Here is a 26,600-nt window from a genome sequence, read left to right as displayed (position 1 = left end):
GTCCACTCCTCTATCAATGAATGACACACAATGTTCCAAGGTAATGTGGCCCACATCACAGAAAAAGACAACTGTGGGGCATGCAGACAATGGATTATCAGAGTCTAAAACACATCTAAATCTAAAATCTAAAACATACTTAAGAAATTAAAAACAACAATGAGAACTCAACAGAAGACTAGAAATTATCAAGAAAGAACTAAATGTAAATTCTGTAATTAAAAAATACAATAAAAAATTAAGAATCCAATGGACAGGGGGCCTCCCTGGTGGTGCAGTGGTTAAGAATCTGCCTGCCAATGCAGGGGACACAGGTTCGAGCCCTGGTCCAGGAAGATCCCACATGCCACGGAGCAACAAAGTCCATGCACCACAACTACTGAGCCCGCGCTCTAGAGCCCCTGAACCACGACTACTGAAGCCCACACACCTAGAGCCCGTGCTCCGTAACAAGAGAAGCCACCGCAATGAGAAGCCCACGCACTGCAACAAAGAGTAGCCCCCGCTTGCCGCAACTAGAGAAAGCCTGCGCGCAGCAATGAAGACCCAACGCAGCCAAAAATAGATTAAAAAAAAAAGAATCCAATGGACAGGTTTAACGACAAATTGGACACAACTGAAAAAAGAATCAGACTTGGAAGAGAAGTCTGAAAAAAATATCCAGAATGAAAGTGAAACAAAAAACACAACAGAACAGAAAACACAAAAGATACTGAGAAAGTCTAACATACTTGTTAATGAACATACACCAAATAAAATATGCTTCAAAAATAAAGGTGAAATAAAGATATTTTCAGACTGACAAAAGCGGAGGATTCATTACCAGTAGCCTCTTACAAAACGAAATTGTAAGGGTATTCTTCAAGCAAAAGAAAACTAATCTTAAATGGAAGGTCAGAGATACATATTGGTTGTATGTAATAACAGTAATCACCATCAACATCATCATAATGTCTTATGGTGTTTAAATAGAGAATTAAAATATAAAACAATAGGCGCTTATAAGACTAGAGTGAAGTAAACTGAATGTTTTATGGTCCTTGTAATGTTAAGGAAGAGGTAAAGAAAACCAAAAAAACCCTATTTTTATTAAACATTAGTAAATGAAGGAGACAGGTTATAATTTCTTGGGTAACCAAAATAATAGGAAAACATATAATTACCAAATTAATAGAGGAAGAAAACTGGAATATAAAATACTTCAGCAATCCAAAAGAATACAAAAAAGAAAAATAGCAATGTCTAGGTGAAATAGAGTGCATAAAGAGAGCAGATTTAAATCCCCATATATTGGTAGCTCCAGTAAATATAAGTGGAAAGAAGGATCATGAGAAATTGAAAAATAAAATCCAATGCTATGTTTTAATAAGAGAAACAGCTAAAATATTCAATACAAGGCTATAGAAAGGTTAAAAGTAAAATAACAGAAACAGATATAACATGCAAACACTAACTAAAAGAAAACTGGTATTAATTATGTTAATATCAGACTAGACTTAACATAAAGTGGTGCATAAAGCACCACTACAGACAAACGCAGTCACGCACAATGATAAAAGGTTTGATTCACCAGGAGAGAAGAATTCTAATATGCTTGTATCTTGAAAAATACAGCCTCAAAAATTTTAAAGCAAATACTGGCAGACTATAATGAACAACAGACAAATCCACAATCAGTACGAGATTTTAATACCTAAGTAACTGAAAGGACAAGCACAACAATTTAAAAATACAGTTTAATCATCATGATTTAATAAATTTCACCTAAATGACATAAGTTACATGATAGGCATTCCTCTCACGTGCAGAGAAAACATTTTCAAAAACTGAACAAATGCTGAGCCATGTATCATGTCTCAACAAATTTCAAAGGACTAAAACCAAAAATTCTGACTACAGTACAACTGCCTAGAATCAATATTTTAAAATGTGGAAAATCCCCAAATGTTTGGAAACTAAGCAATACACTTCCAAAAACTGATGGGCCAGAGAAATTAGAAAATACAATGAACAGAATAACGAAAATATGACATCAAAACATATGAGATGAAAAAAGAAAGTAGGGGATGCCACAAAATCCCTGCTTTCAAGGACATTTAGGAGTTCCCTGGTGGTCTACTGGTTAGGATTTGCCAAAGCTTTCACTGCTGTGGCCCGGGTTCAATCCCTGGTCAGGGAACATCCCGCAAACCGTGTGGCGTGGCCAAAAAAAAGGAAATTTATTCCATCAGATGCTTATGTAAGCAAAGCAAAAAGGCAGAAAAATTAAGCTAAGCATTCATTTCAAGAAGTTAGAGGGGCTTCCCTGGTGGTGCAGTGGTTGAGAATCTGCCTGCCAATGCACGGGACACGGGTTCGAGCCCTGGTCTGGGAAGATCCCACATGCCGCGGAGCAACTAGGCCCGTGAGCCACAACTACTGAGCCTGCACTCTAGAGCCCATGCTCTAGAGCCCGCGAGCCACAACTACTGGAGCCCACGTGTCACAACTACTGAAGCCCGCACGCTTAGAGCCCGTGCTCTGCAACAAGAGAAGTCACCACAAGGAGAAGCCTGCGCACCGCAACGAAGAGTAGTCCCTGCTCGACGCAACCAGAGAAAGCCAGCACGCAACAACGAAGACCCAACACAGCCAAAAATAATTAATTAATTTAAAAAAATTAGTATGTCTGACAAAAAACTTCCAGAAAATAAGAAAAATGAGACCAATGGCCATCACTGGATAAATGGATAAACAAATGGTGGTATATACACACAACAGAATATTATTCGTCCAGAGAAAGGAATGAAGTACTGATAATGTGCTTCACCATGGACATATATTAAAAATATTATGTTACGTGAAAGAAGCTAGATGCAAAAGGTAACATATGATTTTATTTATATAAAATACCCCAAAGAAATAAACCCATGGGGACAAATGCAGATTGGTGGTTGCCAGGGGGTAGAAAATGGGGCTATGAAGGGGCAATTTCTTAATGGGTATAGGCTTTCCTCTTGGGGTCATGAAAATATTTTGGAACTGGGTAGAGGTGGTGATTGCACAACATTGTAAATGTCCTATATATCACTGGATTGTTCACTTTAAAATGGTTAATTTAATATTATGTGAATTTCACCTCAATGAAAATTTATTTTACTTTTTTTTTTAAAAAGTAGCCCTTCTAGTCAGTAATATGCAAAGTAAATTGGTTTTTCAAAAGTAAAAAAAAAAAATATTGCCACTCATAGAACAGAAATAATTATAATAAAATTTGAAAAATTAAAAAAAAAAAAAAAAAAAAATGAAACCGGCAAAACCTTGGTACCAAAACCAAACAAGGACATTATAAGAAAGAGCATCAACCCACTTGTGAACACATATGCAAAATTATAAATAAATTATTATCAAACTGAATCCAACCATCTATAAAAACGATAATGTATCATGACCCAAGTGGAGAAGAGCAGCTTTAATATTCAAAACCATGTAATGTAACTCACCACATCACCAAAAGAAGAGAAAACTCATGTTCACCTAGACAGATGCAAAACAGCACTGGACAAAATTCAACCTCTTTACAAATTAAAATAAAACTAGCAAACAAAAATTAGAAGGGAATTTTAAAAATCTGATGATAAATAAAAACCTAGAGCATCCATCAAATTTAAAGACAAAATACTACTCAAAAGTTTTCCCTCTGAGTCAGGGAAACCCAACATTACCACTTCTATTCACTGTTCTAAGATGCAGTCAAGTAAGGCTAGACAAAGAAATGAAGGTATAAAAATTAGAAAGGAACTGTTGTTATTCTCAGATAATATAAGTGCATATACAGAAAAATCCAAAGAATCCATAAATAAAAATGAATTTAGCACACTTGCTGGATATAAGGTGAGTATATTAAAAAACATGTATTTCTGTTTGGCCACAACAAAGGGAAAATTAAGTTCAGAAAGATAATATTAAAATACCATTTCAAACAATTCAGAAAGAAATCTAACAAATGATGTGTTAAAATCTCTGCACAAAAAAGCCCCATAAAATACAGAGAGAAATTAGAACCTAAATGGAGGGACATGTAATCTTCATGGATTAGAAGATTCAATATTATAAAGATGTCAATTTCACCGTTCTATAGATTAAACACAATCCCAACTTAAAGCTCAGCAGGGTTGCTAGCTGGTTGTGAAAGATGACAATCTGACTTTAAAATATATATGGGAAAAAAATAAAAAATAAAAAAAATAAAATAAAATAAAATAAAATAAAATATATATGGGAATGTAAAGGAACAAGAACAGCCAAGATACTTTTAAAGAAAAATAAGAGGGGAAGACTTATTCTACTAGATATCAAGACCTACTATAAAACTACACTATTTTAACAGTGTCATATTGACATAAGACAGATCCCAAATATCCATCAACATTAGGGTGAATGTATCAACGACAGAATATTCATAATAGAATACTACACAGCAATGAAAATTAGCTATTATACTTATCACAGTTGCGTCTTGCAAACGTAAGTGGAAAAAAACGAAGAAAAATATATGCTACTGGGACTTCCCTGGTGGCACAGTGGTTAAGAATCCACCTGCCAATGCAGGGGACACAGGTTCAATCCCTGGTCTGGGAAGATCCCACATGCCATGGAGCAACTAAGCCTGTGCGCCACAACTACTGAGCCTGCGCTCTAGAGCCCACAAGCCACAACTACTGAAGCCCGCGCGCCTAGAACCTGTGCTCCACAACAAGAGAAGCCACCGCAATGCAATGAGAAGCCCACGCACCGCAACAAAGAGTAGCCCCCGCTCACCGCAACGAAGAGTAGCCCCTGCTCGCCGCAGCTAGAGAAAAGCCCGCACGCAGCAACAAAGACCCAACGCAGCCAAAAATAAACAAATAAAATAAATTTATATTAAAAAATATATATATATATATGCTACTACATGATTTCTTGTATATAAACTTCACAAACGGGTGAAACTGTTACAGTGTCATAGGTCAGACAGGAGGAACTAGTGTTCAGGAGGAACAAAAAAATGGCTCCTGGGCTGTGGGCAACGCTCTCTTTCCTGACCTGGGGTGTACATGGGTGTATAAGCTGTGATAACTCACTGTCTGTAAGTTTGTTTTATAAACTCTTCGTACATTTATTGTATGCTGATAATATTTAAAGGATACTTGTAATAAAATTGAGTAAGAAAAATGTTATGCGTTTTTTTACGTGACTTTATCTTGATCTTGTATGAGAATTATGACAGCGAGGTTTTAGCTTTCCTTCATGAAAGGCTTAAAATACCTCTGTTTTCCCTTTATTGGCAGTTAATGTCACATCATTTTCATCCACTTGTGAAATACTCTCCAGTTCTTCAGCCTGAAGTGTAACTGATCCTTCACTTAGCTGTGCCTTTAAATCTCCTGTAGAAAACATGTTAATATTCAACTTACATCTATACACTATCTCACAGAAACAATCCGTGGGATAAGGACCACTAAATATCCCAACCCCCCCATCCCCCACTGGAATATAGGCTCTTTAAGGACTAAAGCACATTTTATACAATTTCATGATACAATGCACGAGGCATTATACTAGCAAAAAGTAGCTGCTTGATAATTGTTATGTTAACCAAGAAAGTCTGATTTTAAATATTCATCACAGATAGTTATCATATTTATACTATCACAGTCCAAATCTGAAAACTCCTCTTTAAAAGTCCACCTAAATAATAAATATAGTAGCTATAATTCATTAACTCAGTAGTTCAGTAGGCCAAAGTTAACCCAACCACTTGAACAGATTATTTCATTTACTTTTGTTTTTACAAAAGGATTTAGGTGAATTTTGGCTGACTTGTTTCTACTTTAGATTGAAAAGGCAATGTGAAGTTATATAAAAATCAAATCTGTAACTAATACTCAAAAAATTCAAAGTGGTATATACATTACTTTCTTCCGCATAAAGAACATGATCACACAACCACTAACTTACAGGTTAAAAAAAAACTTCATTTAATCCATTACCTGAAAATAGACCATGGTTAAGATGAGCCATTTCTTTTTCCAAATTACTTCTTGATACATCTGATTTTCTTATTAGAGCAATAGGTTCTCTCTTCTCTGGTGATCTAATAAAATAACCAAATGATGGCTACAAAATAAACATGCCAATTATTTCCTTAATTTGCAACTGCTTTGAGAAATTCTAGACTATTTTATCCTAATAGTGGTAACCTAGCTAAAATTATTTCAACAAAATGATTCTGATTTTTCCATTTAAACGTAAGTTGGGACTTCCCTGGTGGTCCAGTGGTTAAGAGTCCACCTTCCAATGCAGGGGACACGGGTTCGATCCCTGGTCAGGGAACTAAGATCTCACATGCCACAGGGCAACTAAGACCCTGCAGCACAACTACTGAGCCCACATGCCGCAACTAGAGAGAAGCCCGCGTGCCGCATCAAGACCCGACGCAGCCAAAAACAAAAAAAAAACCAAAAAAATGAACATAAATTACTAGAAATGAACTTTACAAGTCCAGACAGGACCTTTTATTTACTTACTGCTAGCTATCTTTAATCATCAGAACGAATATTGTCAAATAATTTGCGCTTACTAAGAAATCCAAATTAAAGCAACCCAGAAATGACACTTTGTTCCTCCAGTAATTGTTACTGAGCACCTGCTATGTGTCAGGCACTGGTAATAATCATCAGTGACAAGTCAGTGAGAAAAAAGATATAAAACTTCCTGCCTTACTGGAACTTACAGTACTTACAAGGGTATTTTATTTTACACAATAAATATGTCCTTGAAAATCTGTATTAAGATGAGATACATTCCTACTGCCCTAGATGAGCGTTCAGAAGGTCACATTCAAGGACCTTGCTCAAGGGCAGGGAATTCCCACCTGGCTTCCTTCCAGAGCTCTCAGGATAGACCTGAAAAGCAAATTCGCTAATGCAATCAATTTTCAATCAATCTTCACTCGAGGATTTCCTCCCTTGATCCAGCTGCCTGAACCAAGTAACATTTCATAACTGATACAAAATGACAGATCCATCTTTCCAGTGTGTGGTGTTTTGTCCAGCTGTTCAGAAAGGAATTCAGTTACGCTTCAACTTCTCTTATAATGTCAAAACCAATTCATCCAGGCAGAAAAATCTGCCTAAGTATTTACTCTCATTTTTTAATTCACTGCATAGACAGGACCCACAGTTCAGTTTCAAATTTTCCTGTAAGTCAATTTCTAACACCCTAGCTGCTTAAAATTATACTCTTAGTGAAATCCTATTTTAATACACACTCCCTCCGACAGCACTATGTCCCTACATGGAATTCACCAACAGGTCCTTCGACTCTACCTCCAGAGGAAATCCTGAACCCTAGAACTTTTCTGTTTCCATACTGCCATCCCAGGCCTCAGCCTTCATGGCATCTCCTCCACGTGCTAAACCTCTGCCTGCTTCTCCTCCTCTGAGGCTCAGGAACCTCCTTCACCCGGCTCCTGTCACACCTGGAGATGGGCCGGGCACCCTGCCTCCAAGCACATCTTCCCAGTTCCCTTGAGATGAACCCGAGCCCTGCAAGGGCCCCATCATGACCTGGTCCGTGTCTACTTCTACCATCAGACCACTGCCCCGAAGCCCACTCACACGAGCTGTGGGCCTGCTCTCTGCTCCTCCGATATGCCCTCCAGCTCCCGCCTCCAAGACTTTTCTGGGAACACGCTGCCTCCTCCCCACCATTCAGGCATCACCCCGGTGCCCCTCCGATATGCCCTCCAGCTCCCTCCTCCAAGACTTTTCTGGGATCACGCTGCCTCCTCCCCACCATTCAGGCATCACCCCGGTGCCCCTCCTCAGACACCGCTCTGACCCCCACAGGAGACACAGCTTCTCCTCACTCCTTCATACAATCTACCACTATCACTTGCATTTAAAACTTTTTACATGTACATCTTAAAAAACCAAAACACTCCTATATTTCAAAACATGTTTTTAGACCAGAGGTTTAAAAAATGAATCTTTGAATTCTTCCCACAACCAATGATATAACATCAGCAACCAATGAAACAGCAACTAACAGGGATGGAGTACTTAATGCACTTGAGGCCGTGCTAAACGCTGTACGCGCACCATCACACAAAACCCTGTAAGACAGTATTCCATTCTAGAAATTGGAAAATCAAGGCACAGAGGAGTTAAATACATTGTGCCATGCCACAGAACTAGTTAAAAGACAGAGCTAGGACTGCAGTCAGGGTACAGACACTATAAAACCGAAGCTTTTTACCACTATTCCACCACGGAGTCCCTATTCTGTCTCAGCTTTAAAGATACTCTGATCTAGCTACACCATCATAACCTTCAAAACATAAGGGCAAGTGAATTTAACCACTTCTAGCACACATGGTACTTACTCTTCTCACATTGTAACCACCACCAAGGCAACCGAGAGCTTCAGACCTTTGAGCAAAGAACTCTCCTAAAGACAGACGTAAATAAGTGGCATCGTCTTTGTCCAAATCTGATGTGCTAAGTGATCTCCTCAACAGACCATAATTGACTGAAGTTCCCCACGATGTATCCCCTAGGGCAGCTGAAGTGTTCTGGGCATCTATATTTTCTTCCTAGGAAGAAAGTCATCATTTCATTTTATTTCTCCAGCAAGCCTTCTGTTTTTCTAATACATAAAAATACAAATTTCACTAAGGAAATTTAAATATTTAAAAATTTTTAAAATGTGGACAAATTCAAGCTTAAGCTAATAAAGGTAATAAAGTCCACAAAAAGAGAAATTTTTTAATACCTGAGTTATGATATGCATTGTTTTAACATATTGCTTAAGTCAAATACTGATTGTCATTAATAAAAATCTTTAGAAAGGAGTACATCTTCAAATAAAAACGAATAGCAGTACCTCATTTTAAAACATGGTAAAAAACTGTATCTTTGAAGCCTATTAAGGCAATTTTAAGTGAACTAATAAACACTATTTCAGTATGCCAGCTTTTTTTCAATTAATAATTTAGAGTCTGAAAGAAAAGGCAGAAATTGTCTAAACATGAGAAAAATCAAGATATAATTCTATACTCACTATATATCTATTCAGAAAGAAATGAACATTTTGCCTACATTTAAATACAAGAAAAATTATAAACTTTGGTTAATGTTAATAAAATACAAACCTGCATAAACTGATGCTCTTTATTAAATTCTTCTTCATCTTGTGCAATCAAATCCAATGCATCAGCTTAAAAAAGAATAAGTTTTATAATTATATTGCACTGATGCCTAATTAAATACTAGCATATAAATACAACATAGCTAGTTAGGAAAATGAAATATTAAAGAAATAAAACTGAAAGAAGTATGTGAAAGCTTCCATCACAGAACTGATGCATCTGTATTAAGCACATTAAGAGTATGTGGTTCTGAAACTTTTGGCAATAAACACCCTACTGTGATTGATTTCATCAGGTACTAACTTGCCCTAACTTGCTAACGGGGCTTTATAATGTAAGCTTTTTATAAAAGATTCACATTAACTTCAGCCTTGCAGTTTGGCACACATGAGTTAAGGTACCTGCCCATGAATACGCATGGAATTTCATCTGGAACATCAGACGGACAAGCCACTCTGTAAATTTGTCATGAAGATGTCTGCTGGGGTGCCAACCACCTGTTTGTCCCAACACCCAGGACTGTCCTAGTTTTTGAAAGGAAAAATCCCACATCCCAGCAAACCCCACAGCCTGGGCAAACAGGGACAAGTGTTCACCCAGTGTCTGCCCTCAAAGTTCTGAATGAACAACTCAGTTCACCTTAGGGAAACCAATGGGCACACAGCCCTCCATCTCTAGGCCAAGGCCACAAGGCTGGGGTAAGTGAGCAGAGGGCCAATGGGGAGAGAGGACAGAGGCAGACTGAACAGCAAATGATCCTGCTCAAGGCATTAGGATTTAAAAGGATTTTAAACATGTTGGCTGAATCAGAAAAGTCTGCAGGCTAGACTCTGGACTGCCCATCTGCTGCCCATTCTGCCTCTGCCTGGTGTTTCCAGACAGTGGCTGGAAGGGGAGGAGTGAACAGCAACCCAGAAGGGACAGTCCACTCATGGCCCAAACAAGAGAGATGTCCCTACTCTCATCAATCCATCAGGGGCTAACCCAATCCAAACTACCCTTCTGGAAGCCCTGAGGGCCCAACACTAACATCTTGAGAGACAAAATGAGAACAGACACAGGAGGCTGTTTCCAGCCGGGAGAGCAGAGCACCAGAAGTAGCTCAGGATTCTGACTTGTCAGGGTAGTGCTGGTTCCTTACTTTGCGATCCCACCACCTCCCACATAAACATGTTCTGAGCCTACAAGTCTATGAACGAGCATCGGGAGGGCCAGGAAGCTCCGGAAGTCACATGCAAAACAGTTATCTTCCACAGGAAAAATTTTTCTGTGAAGATTCTCTGTGGGGTCCATGACTCAAAGTAAGTTAAAAACCACTGCTCTGAAGTGTGAAAAGTATCAACCAACCAAATCTAAAAGCCAGGAGAGGGTAAATAGGAAATCAGATGGTAAGAAGGTAACCCAGAAAAACTTAATTTACTTCAATGAGTTAAAATACTTTATTTTTTAAATCATTAAGTAAACAGCTCCAAATGCTATTTTATTATACTCCTGAGTACTTTTTCTCTGGACTTTAAGACTCTTCAATTAAAGAAAAGTCTACAGTGACATTGTTACCACGTATGCTCATCAGAAATCACTCACAGATTATGAAAAAGCAGAACTTCATTTCTTACAAGAATCTCTGCCCAATTCTTTGCCAAATCTGAAACCACAGTCCTCTCCAGTGCCACCTGAACGCTTTTGTTGTTAAATTCTGAAGCAGCAATACCGCTCCCCATCCTCCGCCCCATGTTTAAATCCTAGGCCACAAGCAAAAGTAGCAGCTCACATGCGCTGAGCTGTCAGAGAGGGGGAGGCAGAAATGGGGAAGTGGGAATGGGGAAGTTTTAAGTTTTCATTTAAAACTACTTTGAGGACTTCCCTGGAGGTCCAGTGGTTAGGACTCCGTGCTTCCACTGCAGGGGACATGGGTTCGATCCCTGGGCAGGGAACTAAGAACCCACAAGCTGCACGGCACAGCCAAAAAAATTAAAATTATTCATTTATAAATAAATAAAACTGCCTTGTTATTATAAAATTATGCCCTTGGTCCAAGCTTCCTCTTCTGAGTATCTCCTCTTACATTTTCAACATTTCCTTTCCCTTCGTATAAAGTCTCCCATTCCATTCACGCTCCCCCAGCCCAATTCCCCTTGACTAGTTGATCCTTTCTTTCCTTCCATCAAACTTTTCCATAGTTTTCAATAATCATTTTCTCCATTTCCTCACCACCAGTGCCAGTCATCCTTTCCTACCCAGCTTCTGTTCATTCCCTAACCACACAGATGGTTTCATGAAATTCCTCCACTATCTGTTTTATCATATTTCTTCTTTAATAGTAACATGCCCACATAGTTCTAAATGCAGAAGATATAGGTACATTCTGCTTCAATAAAGAGTTCTTAGAAGTTAACCAAAAGACGTAACAGAATACAACACTGCAAGTCTCCCTCATCACTGGCCCCACTTCCCACACCTCCAGAAGCAACCAACATATGCAGCACCCCGTGAACCCCCTCACTAGTTGAACCTACTGATCTTTGAGTTCTACAAGTAGCTAGGGAGCCCTGTAATTAGTTTCTTTTTTTTTTAATCTTTCCACTGTATGTACTTACAAATATGTATGTCTTTCCTTCTTCCACCTCTTTATGCAAATGTTGGAATAAGATTTTAAATAATTTATTTTGGTGATCTTTCCCTTACCAGTACCTAAAGAGCTCCGTTTCCTTTTATTACGGCCACAGGGTATCCCCTCGTATGGACGTACCTTATCTAATCAGTCCCTGTTTTGTACATCCACGTTGCTTCCAACCTTCTGTGATGATGAACAATGTGTACACACATCCTATACATCTGTACAGGTGTAGCTGAAGAATAGTTCCCACGGGAACTGACTTTTTATTTCCTTTTCTATAAACTGTTTACACCCTTTGCCCAGTTCTACACTGAGTAGTTGGTCTTTTACTTATTGTTTATTAGCACAATTTACATATTTGGGAAATGGGCCCTCACTCTGTAATATGAATTGCAAATTTTCTTCTCAGCTTCATCACTAACTTTTAAAAACTTTTTACCAAAGTATAATATACATTAAAAAGTGTATGTAAGTGTCCAACTCAATGAATTCTCACAATCTGAACACATCTGTGTCACCAGATCAACACCCCAGATCAAGAAAGAAAACATGCCAGCACCCAAAAGGCCCCCTGAGCTTGCCTCCTGTCATGGCATGCCAACCCGAGGGTAGCCACTATCCTTCCTTCTTACTCCACAGAGCTGGCTACATATACGGCATGTATTGCTAGTCAGCCTTATCTCATTCAACATATTTGTGAAATTCATCACGTTGCCGCAAGTAGTTACACATCCTTCATTCCCATTGCTACACAGCATTCCAAAGTAGGAATAAACACAATCCATTCCAAGGTCAATGGGAATTTGGGAGTTTCTAGTTTGGGACTAATACACATAGTGCTGCTACAAACATTTTAGTGTATGTCTTTTGGTGAATATATACACCCTGAACACTGGGTATATACTTGGGTGTAGAATTATTGGGTCATAAACTATGAAGTTCGTAAAGTTCACCTTCATAAGATACTGCCAAACAAGTTCCAAATGGTTTTATCAATTCACACTCTCACCAGCAACACATGAAAATTCCACAACTGATGACTTTTCAAGTGACAGGGTCCCTAACCAGTGCCCAGCCTGTGCCTACTGTCCTTTGTAAATCAAGATATCACTGATAACTATAACTTAACCTTCAATTTCTGACTCATTTCCAACTACTGAATATCCCCACCTCAAACCACAATCATCCAAAATTCTACAATGTCTTCTGTTTTTTCCCATCTCAGTTAATAGTATTGCCATTTTCTCAAAATAATTTAGACCCCAAACCTCCATTTTTTCTTACCTCTCTACTATCTGCTGAAATCCAGTCACCAAATCCTAGCGATTTTATTTCCATACCCCTCATGAGCTATTTTCTTCTCATTCTCACTGTGACACCTCGATTTCTACAACACCTTAAGGAGCCTACCATTTAACTGACCATCGAGGCCAGAGGGAGACTCACAAAGCAAGCTGGACAAGCATCTTCAGAGGCTCCCAAGTGCCTACCAAGCACAGCTCAGCTCAGCACGGAGTCCAACCCCACCCGATCCCTGGCCCAGTCTTACCACTCTGGCTTCATCTCGCCATGTCGCGTTACTCTACCCTTCCCACGTCTTGCCGTAAATGCCAGCCACGCTGGGTTATTTACCATCCTCAAGACACGCCCATGCTTCCTCATCTCATCCTCTTTCTTTGGGTTTTCTATCCACTTGGAATTTCTCATGCCCAAAATATTTACCTGTTGAAACTCTACCTCGAAAGCCACCTCCTATATGCAATCCTCTGCTACCCACTCACGCAAAAGTTATTCCTCCTCTCAACTCCAAACGATGCTGTTGTTCTGTATTCTCATCTTACCCCTCTTAGCTGATGGACAGTTTCCTAAGGGCTGGAAACATGTCTTATCGATTGATCTCTGTACTTCCACGTCAATGGACATTAGGAGCAGCTTAGTACAAGCAGCTGTTAGAGTAACTTCTTCCTCTGGCACCATCTGAGCCTATTAAAAATATGACTGGGCTTGACAGGCTCCTCATTGTCTTTCCTCATTCCAGGTTTAGAGGCGCTCAGGCCCTAGAGGCCTCAGCAGCACAGCAAATGTCCACAGGCCAAGGCTCACAATGCCGTGCGTTTTGCAGCATTTTCCTTTCACGGTCAGAGATTCTGCTAATTAACAAATCTAACTGAGGTCCCTAATGTTCTCATCCTCTAAGATTTCATTTACCTTTCTCGTCACTTTTCTCCCATTTCTTCATTACTGAACTTTTACTCTAAAATGGACTGGCTTTTGTAACTGCTCATTTATCAGAATGCTCTAAAGTGACTCGCTGTCCTTACTTGGGGAAAGGCTCGGCTCAGTTCACAGTGATTAGCAATGACTGACTCAAGCCTCTGTTCCTAGAGAAACAAGTGAAGTGCTAAGTACATATCCAGAAGGGATTTGATGTGGCCGATGAAGATGTACAGGGTAATCTCAGAACACCATCAGAAAATGAAAATGGTTCAGAGCAGAGGCTATCAATACACTTACAGCCAGATCTGAAGCCTTCATTCATCTCATCACTTAGAGACACATTTACATCTTGTTCTTTATCAAAAGCTGTGTAATAGGCAAGATCAGTGACCCATCTGCCCTCCTCGTTCTGATACACCACACTCTGTGACAGATCCGTTTCTAGAAAATAAAATTCCAGAGACATCCAATGACACATGCAACAAATAAAATGATACAATATTCTTAAATAATTTTATTTAGTTGACTTATCTTAGTTATCAACAAACTGAAATCTGCCCAAAACTAGTTAAAGGAAAATCCATTTCCCCAAAAGAAAAGTATCTCTCTGATAGTGGAAAATCCAGCCTTAATCACAGTAAAAGTCCATCATGGAGGAGAGGGAGGAAGGAAAAGATGAATAATACTTAGAAAGGCACATTTCCACCAGATCTGTGAATAAAGACACCATTTTTTAATCCACAGAACACTTAAATATTTTAATATGAAAGATTAGGGAAGTTTCACTTGGAAATATATCCTATTCAAAATGTGTATAAGCATTTTACATATTTCTTACTTTTATTTAAAAAAAAAAAAGGCCCACTTACGGTCCTTGCTCTTTCCAACGGACTCATAACATTCACACGTTCGCCTTTCACTAGTGGGTGACCACAGAGCATCAGCGGAATTAAATGCATTGTCACTAACAGACTTCAAAGATGCTACGTCCACATTTTTTTGAATGGACACTTGAGGCATCTCAGTGTCTAAAAATCTATCCACAGGCAAAACTGTTTCTGAGTCTGATGTCAAATGCTTATTTTGATGAGGAGATCCTGCATCCAGCTTTAAAGGGTCTATCAAGCCAAAATCACCTTTACTGGCATTTGTGTCGTGAAAGTAAACAGGGTTAAGTTTCGCATTAGCAGCCCTCAGAGTCTTCACCAGACCTTCTTCTCTTCCGCGTTCCTTTAAAAATTAAATAACAGACCAGAAATAAGTTTTGTTTTTCAAAACTCCTTCCAAAAAAACCAAAAAAGTTATACAGTTGACATAAAATATTTATTCTAGAAAGGAACAGACTACACAATATTCTTCCAGACTATATGTGAACCAATCGTAAGGAACTTGCCAAAACCAAAATTCAAAATGTGGTCATGACAAACACACACCAACAGATTCAGATACCAAAAGTGGGGCCAATATGCTCACTACAGCACAGGATGTTAGAAATGTCAGTTTAACTTCTCTAATTATCACTGAAAGTCTCTAAAAGGATGGGAAACCCATCAGTGTGACCAGACTCATAAAATTAATATTAACAGACCCTGAAAACACAAATGTTAATAACTTTAAGTTATTTTATTTTAATTATTTATTCATTCATTCATTTTTGGCTGCGCAGGCTGTTCGTTGCGGTGCATAGGTTTCTCTAGTTGCGGCACGCGGGCTTAGCTGTGGTATGTGGGATCTTAGTTCCCTGACCGGGGATCGTACCCGGGCCCCCTGCATTGGGAGCATGAAGTCGTAACCACTGGACCACCAGGTAAGTCCCTTAATAACTTTTAATAGGAGTAAAACAGCAAATACTACAAACGACCCTGAGGAGTTCAAGAACAACTGCTTCAAACACGGCAGATTAAGCCAGTGCCTCAAAACCACGCTCTCCAACATACCTTCCCAAAGGGCACTGCTCACTCTTTCCTAAAATAACAACTGCTGAAAGGGACTCGCATGCCCACAACCCTCTTCTCAGACACTCAGCCACCACTATCTCAAGTGCCAGTGAAGCCTTAAAACAGCAGTCTTTTCTGCTATAAGATGTATAACAACAAAAACAGCCTCATAGGCAAGGCTTTTCAAAGTTAGGATACTAAAAGGAGGTAGTTATATATAAAAGACAAGACACAGACTTTGAAATAAGATCATACATTTAAATGCCAGTGCCACCATTTATTAACCAGGTGATTTTGCAACAACGTTATACAAAAAATAAACAATCTCTACCTTATCTCAAAATAAACTCCAGATGACTTAAAGATTTAGATGTAAAAGTACTAGGAGGAAATACAGATGGATAGTTTTGTATTCTTCAGTGAATAATATCTTTGTAGTATAAAACTTCTGTGGGTTAAATTGAATCTCCCAAAAAAGATGTGTCCAAGTCTTATCCCCAGGTGATACCTGCAAATTTTGACCTTATTCAGAAACAGGGTCTTTGCAGATGCAATTAAGTTAAAGATCTTGAGATCATCTTGGATTTGGGGCAGGCCTTAAACTCCATGAGGAAGACTTCAGAGGAACACAGAGAGAGAGGGACAGGCCACATGAAGATGGAGGCGGATACTGGAGTGATGCTGCCCTGAACTAAGGAACACCAGAGCCCCAGAGGCTGCAAGAGGCAGGAAGGAGCCTCTGGTGGGAGCTTAGCCCTTTCAACACCTTGTTTTCAGACTCTGACCTCAAGAATTGTGAGAAAATAAATTTCTGTTGTTTTAAGCTAGCAAAATTCTGGTAATTTGTTCTGGCAGGCCTAGGAAACTAACAAAAACACTAAAGCCTGAAATACATGAGGACCAGCAAAGGGAGACCCTGTGAGGATGCAGGGAGAAGCTGCTGTCTCCAGGCCGAGAGAAGCCTCAGGAGGAACCAGCCCTGCCCACACCTGGATCCGGACTTCCAGCCTCCAGAACTGTGAGGAAATACATGTCTGCTGTCCGAGCCAAAAAACAAAATAAAAAAATAAAGTGCATAAAGATCAAAATATCTCCTTAACACAGAACGCTTATAAAAACAAGAGTTAAAATATGAATATCCCAATAAAAAAAAGACAAAGGAGACAAAGAACTGACATTTAAAATTAGACAACTATTGGGCTTCCCTGGTGGCGCAGTGGTTGAGAATCTGCCTGCTAATGCAGGAGACACGGGTTCGAGCCCTGGTCTGGGAAGATCCCACATGCCACGGAGCAGCTGGGCCCGTGAGCCACAGCTGCTGAGCCTGCGCGTCTGGAGCCTGTGCCCCGCAACGGGAGGGGCCGCGATAGTGAAAGGCCCGCGCACCGCGATGAAGAGCGGTCCCCGCACCGCGATGAAGAGTGGCCCCCACTTGCCGCAACTAGAGAAAGCCCTCGCACGAACCGAAGACCCAGCACAGCCAAAAAAAATAAATAAATAAATAAATAAATAAAATTAAAAAAAAATAAAATAAAATAAAATAAAATAAAATTAGACAACTATTTTTCACATAGGATACTAACAAAGACTAAAAAGAACCAGAACGTAGGAAACCAGCTCTCTCCTCTGCAAAGCACCTGAAAACACTGAATAAAGAATGCGGTTAGAAAATCCATGTGCTCTGCAGGCCAACGGGGCGAAGCTACCACCTGTGGGACTGTGGCTGACCGTGGCCACATGATAACCCTCCCAGGTGGAGGCGGAGGAAACCTGGAGTGAAGCCACTGGTAGGCGACCAACTCCAGGCAAGGGTTTCCTACGGAGCAGAGCAGCCCCCTTGCTGCTATTGAAAGTCACAAGGGTTTGTCCAAAAAAAAGGGGGGGGGGGGTCGGGGGAATACAGCTGCTCTGATAGTTTTGAAACCTAAACACAAAATAGGTCTCTGTTGGGACTTCCCTGGTGGTCCAGTGGCTAAGACTCCGTGCTCCCGATGCAGGGGGCCCAGGTTCGATCCCTGGTCAGAGAACTACATCCCACATGCTGCAACTAAGAGTTCACATGCTGCAACTAAAGATCCCAAGTGCCACAACCAGAGATCCCACATGCTGCAAGGAAGATCCCACACGCAGCAACAATAAAGACCCGGCACAGCCAAATAAATAAATTTAAAAAAATAAAAATAGGTCTCTGTCTACACTTGGACAGTGTAACTCAGCAAAACTTGAGAGTTAGGAAATGTGAGGAGGAGGGAAAAAATAAAAGCAATCCAAAGGTCTCTTAGGAGGTGAGGTTTCAGGAGGAGGCAATGAAAGTACCTGAAATCCCACAGACTACCTCCTGATAACAAAGGGGGACAAGGAGGCATCTGGCCAACACCATATTCATCAAGATGGTCAAACAGCATCACCAACAGGAGACAAATGGGCTGACAGGCCTCCCAATGGGACACAGAGTATACAACAATGCTTATGTTTAGAGTCAATCTGTTCAAGGGGAAAATGTTCAATCTAATCAGGAGGAGGAAAGCAGTCAGCTATATCTACCATATGGGTCATTTTACAAAACAACAGGCCTAGATTTTACAAAAAGTTTAATGACATGAAAGAACTCCAAGTCATGGCAACCAAATACAAGTGTAATCCCTGATTAAAGCTTGGATCAAAAACAACAAAAGTAAAGGACATTTGGAGACAAGTGGATAAATTTGAATATGGACTGTATATTAATTTAAATCACAATATCAAAGTTAGATAAGAGAATTGTGATTATGTAGGAAAAAGTCCTTATTCACAGGAGGTAAATGCTGATGTTTTAGGGTGAAATGTCATAATATCTGCAACTTACTTTTTTAAAAAAATAAATTTATTTTATTTATTTAGTTTTGGCTGTGTTGGGTCCTTGTTGCTGTGTGTGGGCTTTCCCCAGCCGCGGCGAGCGGGGGCCACTTCCCGCCGCGGCGCGCAGGCTTCTCACCGCGGTGCCCTCTCCCGTTGTGGAGCACGCGCTCCAGGCGCGCGGGTTTCAGCCGTTGTGGCACACGGGCTCCAGGGCACAGGCTCAGCAGCTGTGGCACACGGGCCCAGTTGCTCCACGGCATGTGGGATCTTCCTGGACCAGGGCTCGAACCCATGTCCCCTGCATTGGCAGGAGGACTCCCAACCACTGCGCCACCAGGGAAGCCCTGCAACTTACTTTTAAATGACTCAGCAAAAAAGTACTTATGGAGGGACAAAGAAAACACAAAGATGGCAAAAAAATGTTCACAACTGGCTGATCTGGACAAGGGTATACAGATGTTCAGTACACCATTCTTTTAATTTTTCTATAGGAGAGGGAAAGGTAAGCAGCAGCAGGAAAGGTATTTCTCATCAGTTTGTATCTGGGGAAAACAGAGTCCAAAGAAAACCAAAATCTTAAGTTTTATTAATATCCACTGAGTCCAGTAATGATTTTCTAATGTCAAATTTCTGAAAAACCGTAAAGTTTGGAATATACCTGACTAGGATCACTTGCAGGTAACTTAAAATAATTTTCTGGAGATTCCTGTCCTTCTAGGCCTTCATACATCATTCCTGGAATTGCCAGTTGCTCAAAATAAGCCTCCAAATGATCATCATAAAACTCTTCATCATCGATATCATCATCTAATTGGTAAAATGGAGGAGAAAACAGGACAGGCTTTAAAGTAGCGACTGAACTGTAAATAATATATAATCAAAAAGGTTGATAAAACTTATGGGTCAATAGTCTATGTGATTTTGTCTTAACATTTGACATGAAAAAAACCACTGTAATTTCAGTCTATAAGTCATCATGAGCATTCTAATATAAACTCAATATTTAACCTTCATTGAGAAGACAGCACAGAAGCAAATCCTGGCATACATCAAAAGTTAGGATATAGTAAGTGTGGCAATGGAAAAGGGCAGATTATTCAGAAAGTACTGTGGCAAGTGAGTAACTGTCAAAAAAGAAAAGATAAGCCTGCCATAGAAGTAAAACCAAATTTCAGGTAAATTAATGATAAATTGTAAAATGAAACCTCAAACAGTATCTGATCTTGAAAATGAAGAAACAAAAAAAAGATATAACAAAGCTGAATACTCACAGATACGATAAAAATTTTTTCCACCTCCACTAAAACCAAAAAGTTGCAAATAGACAAATAAAACAATAATGGCAGTGCTTTTCATTGTTCTAACACCCAGCCGGGCAAGGGAGGATAAAACTAGAACACTCAGTCACTTATAATGGTATTGTAAGCCTTTTCAAGAGGATAATTTTCCAATCACCTCTGAGAATCTAGCCTACTAAAACAAGGATCTGCATAAATTCAGGTCAACAATTCCTCATCAACAATTCCATAATCTAAAAATACCTAAAAACTAGCAGCAAAACCTGCCCTGATTTTATAGCTTCTATCTATCCCACTTGGCTCACCAGCCTGGCCTTCAAAGCCATGGATAGTTTGGTCTCTGCCTATTTTCTGGGTTTATTCCCCAATTCATAGTCCGACAGGTGCTATAAACCTGCCACACAAAAGCACTGGCTATTCTCCAAACATGGTCTATATGCCCCTACCTTAGTGCCTTTGCTGAAGCTGTTCCTGCTTTTTGAATGTACTTCTCTTCTGGTATCTACATTAGGGCCTATCACAGGCCTCCGTTTCAAGGAGGAAGAATCGCATCCTCTTTCAATAAAGCCTCACAGATACCTTCCTCAGTCAGAATTAACTTGTCACCCTCCTATGACTCCCACACAACTTGTACCGTTGAGATACACTTCACACAATCGGAGGTCAACTATACATCTCTCTTGCCATGTGCAGTCCTTTCAGAGAGCAGGGGCTAAATATTTCATTGTCCCCTAATTTCTTAAAACAGTTCTTTATACTTTATACCTTAATGATACTCAACTGAGGGATAAGCATAATCCTATCAGGATTGCTATAGAGAAATAAGTTTAAAATCCCATCACTTAACACAAGTGGCCACTTGAGTGCTCGTAAGTAAGAGGTAAAGGAGAAGGCAGAGAAACAAAAAGGTGCATAATAACTACGGCAACAAAGCAGCAGAGATACATGGAGTGGCAAGGTCAGGACAAGGAAAACACCAGTTGAGTTTTGTGATGCTACCAGAAGAATTTTCCCAGCTGGCAGGTGACATCAGTTTCTCATTTTCTAGGAAACTAGTATGGCTTAAGTCATTGTTTGGATTCCTCTCTTCAAAATGTTTTCCAGCACCAGGAACAACAACCTATAAAAAATAAAACTGTAATGAAAGCAGCACACTCACTACTGTGAAGACCACAGCACAGGCTGCAGAAAGGCCCATCAATGTGCTCAAGGTCTGTGGTTCACAGTTCAGGCAATGAAGGGCTGTTTTACATGTATTAATAACTTTCTTCCTGCCCCCATGCCACCCCCCTCCCCTGACCCACCCAATGAGACATCCTTAAAGTTCAAGGTTTCACACTGTGTGCACACGCTCAAAGGACCTGGTAATATAGTTCGTGTACTAACACACAAATGAACTGGGGCAGCTCGAGGCCTGGACAGGAGGTGCAGGTAACAGCAAAGCTGGACTCTGCAGCCCACCCTGGACAGTGGACATCCCTACTCCAACTAGGGGCCACAAGGCACATGGCAGTTTGCTAGGACACTTCAAGGCCCAGAATAAAATGTGAAGCTCCTCAAGTGTCAATCTTATTTCACCATATTAAATATATATCAAATAATACCATCTCAAGAATTAGACTGCAAAATGCACGCTAACATTTTGGGAAAAAACACGGGCTCTCAACCCATTTACACACTTGTAGAGCACAGTGCTGAGTTATGCACTCAGTTTGGACAATGAGACCTTCGCTGCCCTGGCTGCCAGGACAGCTCATGCTAAACCCAAGGCCAATGCAGTGGTGGTCCCACTGGTCTACGTTTTCTAGTGTATTTATTTTCCCCCTGCTCTTACTTCTTCACCTTTTGTATCAAGTATCTCAGGTGTCTATACTTGTCTTCCTGCTTTCTAGTTTTATGGTCCTTCTCTTTGTTATCAGTGATTTCTTTTCTTTTTTTTTTTTTTCACACACACACAGTATTTTATTTTTACAAGAGATAAATAGACTGACACCAAGCATTGTACATGGATGACCACAACAAAAGCAACAATGATTGCAATTACCAAACATGGAACACTGTTATCAGTGACTTCTAATACTTCTAGGAAGTTAATTCTTCAACCATCCTAAGGAAATAAAATTACCTATCACAGGAAAAGTTATGATCTCTCTCTTAGAAACCATTTTTCTCAGTGTTCAAGAAATCAAGCCTTCTGATTGAATTTCAGTTTGGCTACACCTGAAGTGCCTCTAAAAAGCATCACTCACATATGTAAGTTACTAGTGGTTACATAGAGGGAGCAAGTGTACAGAGCAGGGGTCAACAAACGTTCTCTGCAAAGGGCCAGATAGTAAACATTTCATCTACTTCATAGTAAACATGGGTCTGCTAGCCATGTCACAACTGTCACAACTTCTCAACTCAGCTGTTGTGGCACAAAAGCAGCCATAAACAATACAGAAACAAATGGACATGGCTACTTTCCGATAAAACTTTTACAAAAACAGGCAGCAGGTCGGATGTGGGCAATGAGCTAGAGTGTACCAACCCCTGGCACACGGAAACAACTCTTACTTTAGACCTCTTTTTATCATTTTACAAAAATAATGTTAAAAATTCTTATGAAAGTAAAATAAAATAAAAATTGCATTTCCTTTTTGTAAGTTTTAAAAGTATCAATACTTGGTTCATACTTTATAAACAACTCTCATATATATGAGACGGTTTATGTTAAACACAAACTGCTTATCTGCTCAGTGCCTGTCCTCTGAGGAGCCCGTCTCTTTTCACTTCATGTGGTCCGGGGGGTGGGGGTAGGGGTTGGTTTCAGTCACATCCCTCTATCTGTGCACATATATGCACTGATGCACATGCACACACACACACGTGCGTGCACACACACACACAGAAGTGGACCTAAGGTCCAGCCTCATAAATCAGAGTTTTATCCCAACTCACCCCTTGGCACAGTGATTTACAGAGGGGAGGACAGACCCAAGTGAGCTCATTAGAATTGTGTGTGTTTTTTTTTTTTAATTTACCCTAAAAGAAAGATCATGTTCTTGTTTTTTGATCATGAACACTTGGGTTGCCTACAAATGAATTCAGCTTCCCTATCATTCAACAGATTATCAAGTGCCAGCTATGTGCTAGACACTCAGGATGCAATACACGAAACAAAGAGACACCCTCACCCCACGGAACCAACATTCCAGAGGAGCCAGCGTGGAGTGAAGCAGAGCAGAGGTGCAGACAGCTCTGGAGACACAGGAAGCCCCAGACCAGCCCTACTGTCAGCTTCCCGGTTACTTGTAGCAGTAAGGTGGATTTCTGCTATTTACAAGTAGAAGACTTCTAGCTAATATTAATACTACTTAGCATTCATATTTGTGAAATAGGTACTCCCACTCTCCTAATAATACTCAAAACTGATAACATATAAAAGATCACCTTGTTCTCCTTATTCATCCAGGATCGTGAACAAGAATCAATAGGCAAGTCTGTTAAAGTAAACAAAAACAAAAACTAAGACCAAATTATTAATATTTTATCAACTAAATACCCAATAACACTCAAAAATAGCAAATTGATGAACTATACATTTTTTCCCTTTAAATAGAATAGAGCACTTTTAAATGATGGTATAGGAGCCCATCAGTGGTCAGTTAAATTAAAAACCTGTTAGGGTGGGGAAGCTTAAAAAATTATACATACGCCAAAAACACCTGAATAGGAATCTAACAAGGCTTTAAAGCTAACTTCTGCTTTACAGAGGATGTGGGGAAGAGAGAAGAAAAATGACACCACGAGTGATCAAACAGACAATGCCAAACAGCAGGACAGCTCCAGAACGACAGACCTAAGAGACACGACGACAGATGGAGCAAAACACAATGGAACCTTCCTTGGACCCCAATCCAAGCAAACCAACCAAGATAATTAGCAAACTGAATATGGACCAGAGTACTATACGATAATTACAGAATTATGTTGGTTAACAGTATTAACATCACTATGGTTTTGTAGGAAAATGCCCGTATTTTTAGAGATGCAAGCTAAAATATGTAGGAATAAAATGATCTCTGGAATTTTTTAATATCAGGAAAAAAGGTAACAGAAAAACAGAAGAGATTAAGCAAGTGTGGCAAAATCTTATACTAACTGAAACTGTGAGAGAGGTATATGGGGAGGTTTTTTTTTTAACTGATATAAAACTTACCATAAAATCACCCTTTTGAAGTATACAATTCAGTGGTTTTTAGTATATTTACAAAGTTGTTCAACCATTATCACTAATTCCACAATATTTTCATCATACCAGAAAGAAATCCTGTCCCCATAAACAGTCACTCCCCATTCTCCCTGCCCCCCAGGCCCTAGCACCACTAATCTACTTTGTCTCAGTGGACTTGCCTGTTCTCTACCTACAGATTCACCTTCGGATAAATGGAGTCGCAGCATGTGGCCTTCTGAGTCTGTCTTCTTTCACTCAGCATGCTTTCAAGGGTCATCCTATTACAACACGTATCAGTACTTCACTCCTTTCTATGGCTGAACAACACTCCACTGTATGGACATACTGCATTTTATTTATCCATACATCAGCTGATGGCGATCTGAGTTGTCTCCACTTTCTGGCTACTCTGACTAATGCTGCTATGAACATTCATGTGCACAAGTTTCAGTGTTGACACACATTTTCATTTCTCTTAAGTGTATGCCTAGGACTGGACTTGCTGGGTCATAGGGTAATGCTACGTTTAATGTTTTGAGGAACCGTCAAACTATCTTCCACAGCAGCAGCACCATTTTACATCCCGACAAGCAATGGGTGAGTGTCGCAGTTTCCAACCAATACTTGCTATTTCCCATCTTCTTGATTCTAGTAATTTCAGCGGGTGTGAATTGATCTCTCCTGGTTTTGAATTTCCCTGATGATTACAGCTGTTGAGCATCTTCTCATGTGTCTACTGGCCATCTGTACAACTTCTTTATAGAAATGTCTACTGAAAAGCCTCTGCCATTTACAGTACTGGGTTATTTGTCTTTTTATTGAGCTATAACACTTCTCTACATATTCTGGATGCTGGTCCCTGATCATATACATATGATACATGATTTGTAAACATATTCTCCCATCTTTGGGTTGTCTTTTCACTGTCTCAAAAGTGTCTTTTGAAGCACAGAAGTTTTCAATTTTGAATAAGCCCAATTTGTCTTTCTTTCATTTCTTGTGTGAGGAGTTAATCTAGTCTACTTTCATACATTAACGACATTTTTCATCAAGAGAAATACAAACATCCCCTAAAAATTTTAACTTAGGAACAAAAATGACTGCTGACAAGAATACAAATTAATTGGCAGGGGAAATGTGACAGGTGTATTAGAAACAGCCTCCCTGTCTTGAACACGAAGTGTGCTGTGAGCATCAGACAGCATGGTTTCCACAGGAAAGGAGGTTTCAGCTTAATCAGTATGGATAATTAAGAGACTGATTAAGAGATCCTTTCCTATAAAAGTATTATAAACATGGTATTAATAGGTAAGTGCCAAACCAAAGCATTTTCAGTTTATAGTATCATAGTTTAAGATAAACACTGGTCCAAAGACAAAACAGTAAGAAAGGAGATTAAAACTGTATGATATAACTTATATGTGGAATCTAAAAAATACAACAAATAATGAATATAACAAAAAAGAAGCAGACTCACAGACAAAGAGAACAAAATAGTGGTTACCAGTGGGGAGAGAGGAGGGGGAGAGGCATTACAGGAGTAGGGGATTAAGAGGAACAAACTATTAGGTATAAAATAAGCTACAAAAATATATTGTACAACATGGGGAATATAGCCAATACTTTATAATATTTTATAATAAATGGAGTATAACCTTTAAAAATTGTGACTCACCATACTTCACACCTGTAACTTCTGTAATTTTGTACATCAACTATACTTCAATTAAAAAAAGATTTTTAAAAAGGAAATTAAAATATATACATTAAGGAATGATTTCTAATAGTTCAGTACCTCGCTCCTGCTCCAGCGGTGAAATCCCATCAGAAGGATCTTGGCTCTGAAAGGGTTTTGCAGCTCTAACGTGCTCCTCTTCCGTTCTTTCTCTATCACTTTGAAAAGCTGACTCTTTGAGGACAGCACCTGACAAATGTCGACCTTCTGTCTGATTCTTTTTCTTAGAGATAGAACTTTTAAATTAGGGAACAGAATAATAATGAAATATTAGTTATCTTAGGTGTATCTATAAAACATCCATTAATCAGTTATTTCTTAAAAAGAATAAATGGATACAGTGAAAAGAAACATTTCTGCGACCAGCCAGACGTCCTGGGGACGATACCATCATTTTGGGTCCAGTGATGTACATCTACCAAAGTCAAATATATTGCTACTCTGCCTCTCAAATGATAAGAGGCAGAGTTTTCTTCTTTCCCAAGTATCTGTGAATCTACCACATCTAGAGAAAAGCTCAGCTTTTCAAAAAACAAGACAGACTTAAAGGATACTGTATATTTGCCAAAT

The 26,600-nt window shown here is 39.6% G+C and overlaps 1 protein-coding gene across 7 annotated transcripts in view; it reads right to left on the bottom strand.

The window, feature by feature from the left end:
* The window catches only part of CEP192 (centrosomal protein 192), a 103,610-nt gene that overhangs the window by 60,882 nt on the left and 16,128 nt on the right, over nt 1-26,600 (bottom strand). For 6 of the 7 annotated variants that reach the window (XM_057527136.1, XM_057527139.1, XM_057527140.1 and 3 more), the window contains 10 exons: nt 26,091-26,266; nt 23,512-23,561; nt 21,079-21,199; nt 19,440-19,588; nt 14,876-15,236; nt 14,304-14,447; nt 9,176-9,240; nt 8,408-8,617; nt 6,012-6,138; nt 5,287-5,405 (listed from right to left, as the gene is read on the bottom strand). In XM_057527136.1, coding sequence (XP_057383119.1) covers nt 5,287-5,405; nt 6,012-6,138; nt 8,408-8,617; nt 9,176-9,240; nt 14,304-14,447; nt 14,876-15,236; nt 19,440-19,588; nt 21,079-21,199; nt 23,512-23,561; nt 26,091-26,266 — 1,522 coding nt within the window. The remainder of the gene's footprint in view (nt 1-5,286; nt 5,406-6,011; nt 6,139-8,407; nt 8,618-9,175; nt 9,241-14,303; nt 14,448-14,875; nt 15,237-19,439; nt 19,589-21,078; nt 21,200-23,511; nt 23,562-26,090; nt 26,267-26,600) is intronic. The other variant, XM_057527141.1, reaches the window with a different exon arrangement.

Source organism: Balaenoptera acutorostrata, chromosome 13 (assembly GCF_949987535.1).
Source record: "Balaenoptera acutorostrata chromosome 13, mBalAcu1.1, whole genome shotgun sequence".
Classification (NCBI taxonomy): domain Eukaryota; kingdom Metazoa; phylum Chordata; class Mammalia; order Artiodactyla; family Balaenopteridae; genus Balaenoptera; species Balaenoptera acutorostrata.
Note: the sequence above shows the minus strand (reverse complement) of the source record. Positions and strands in the feature narration are given on the sequence as shown.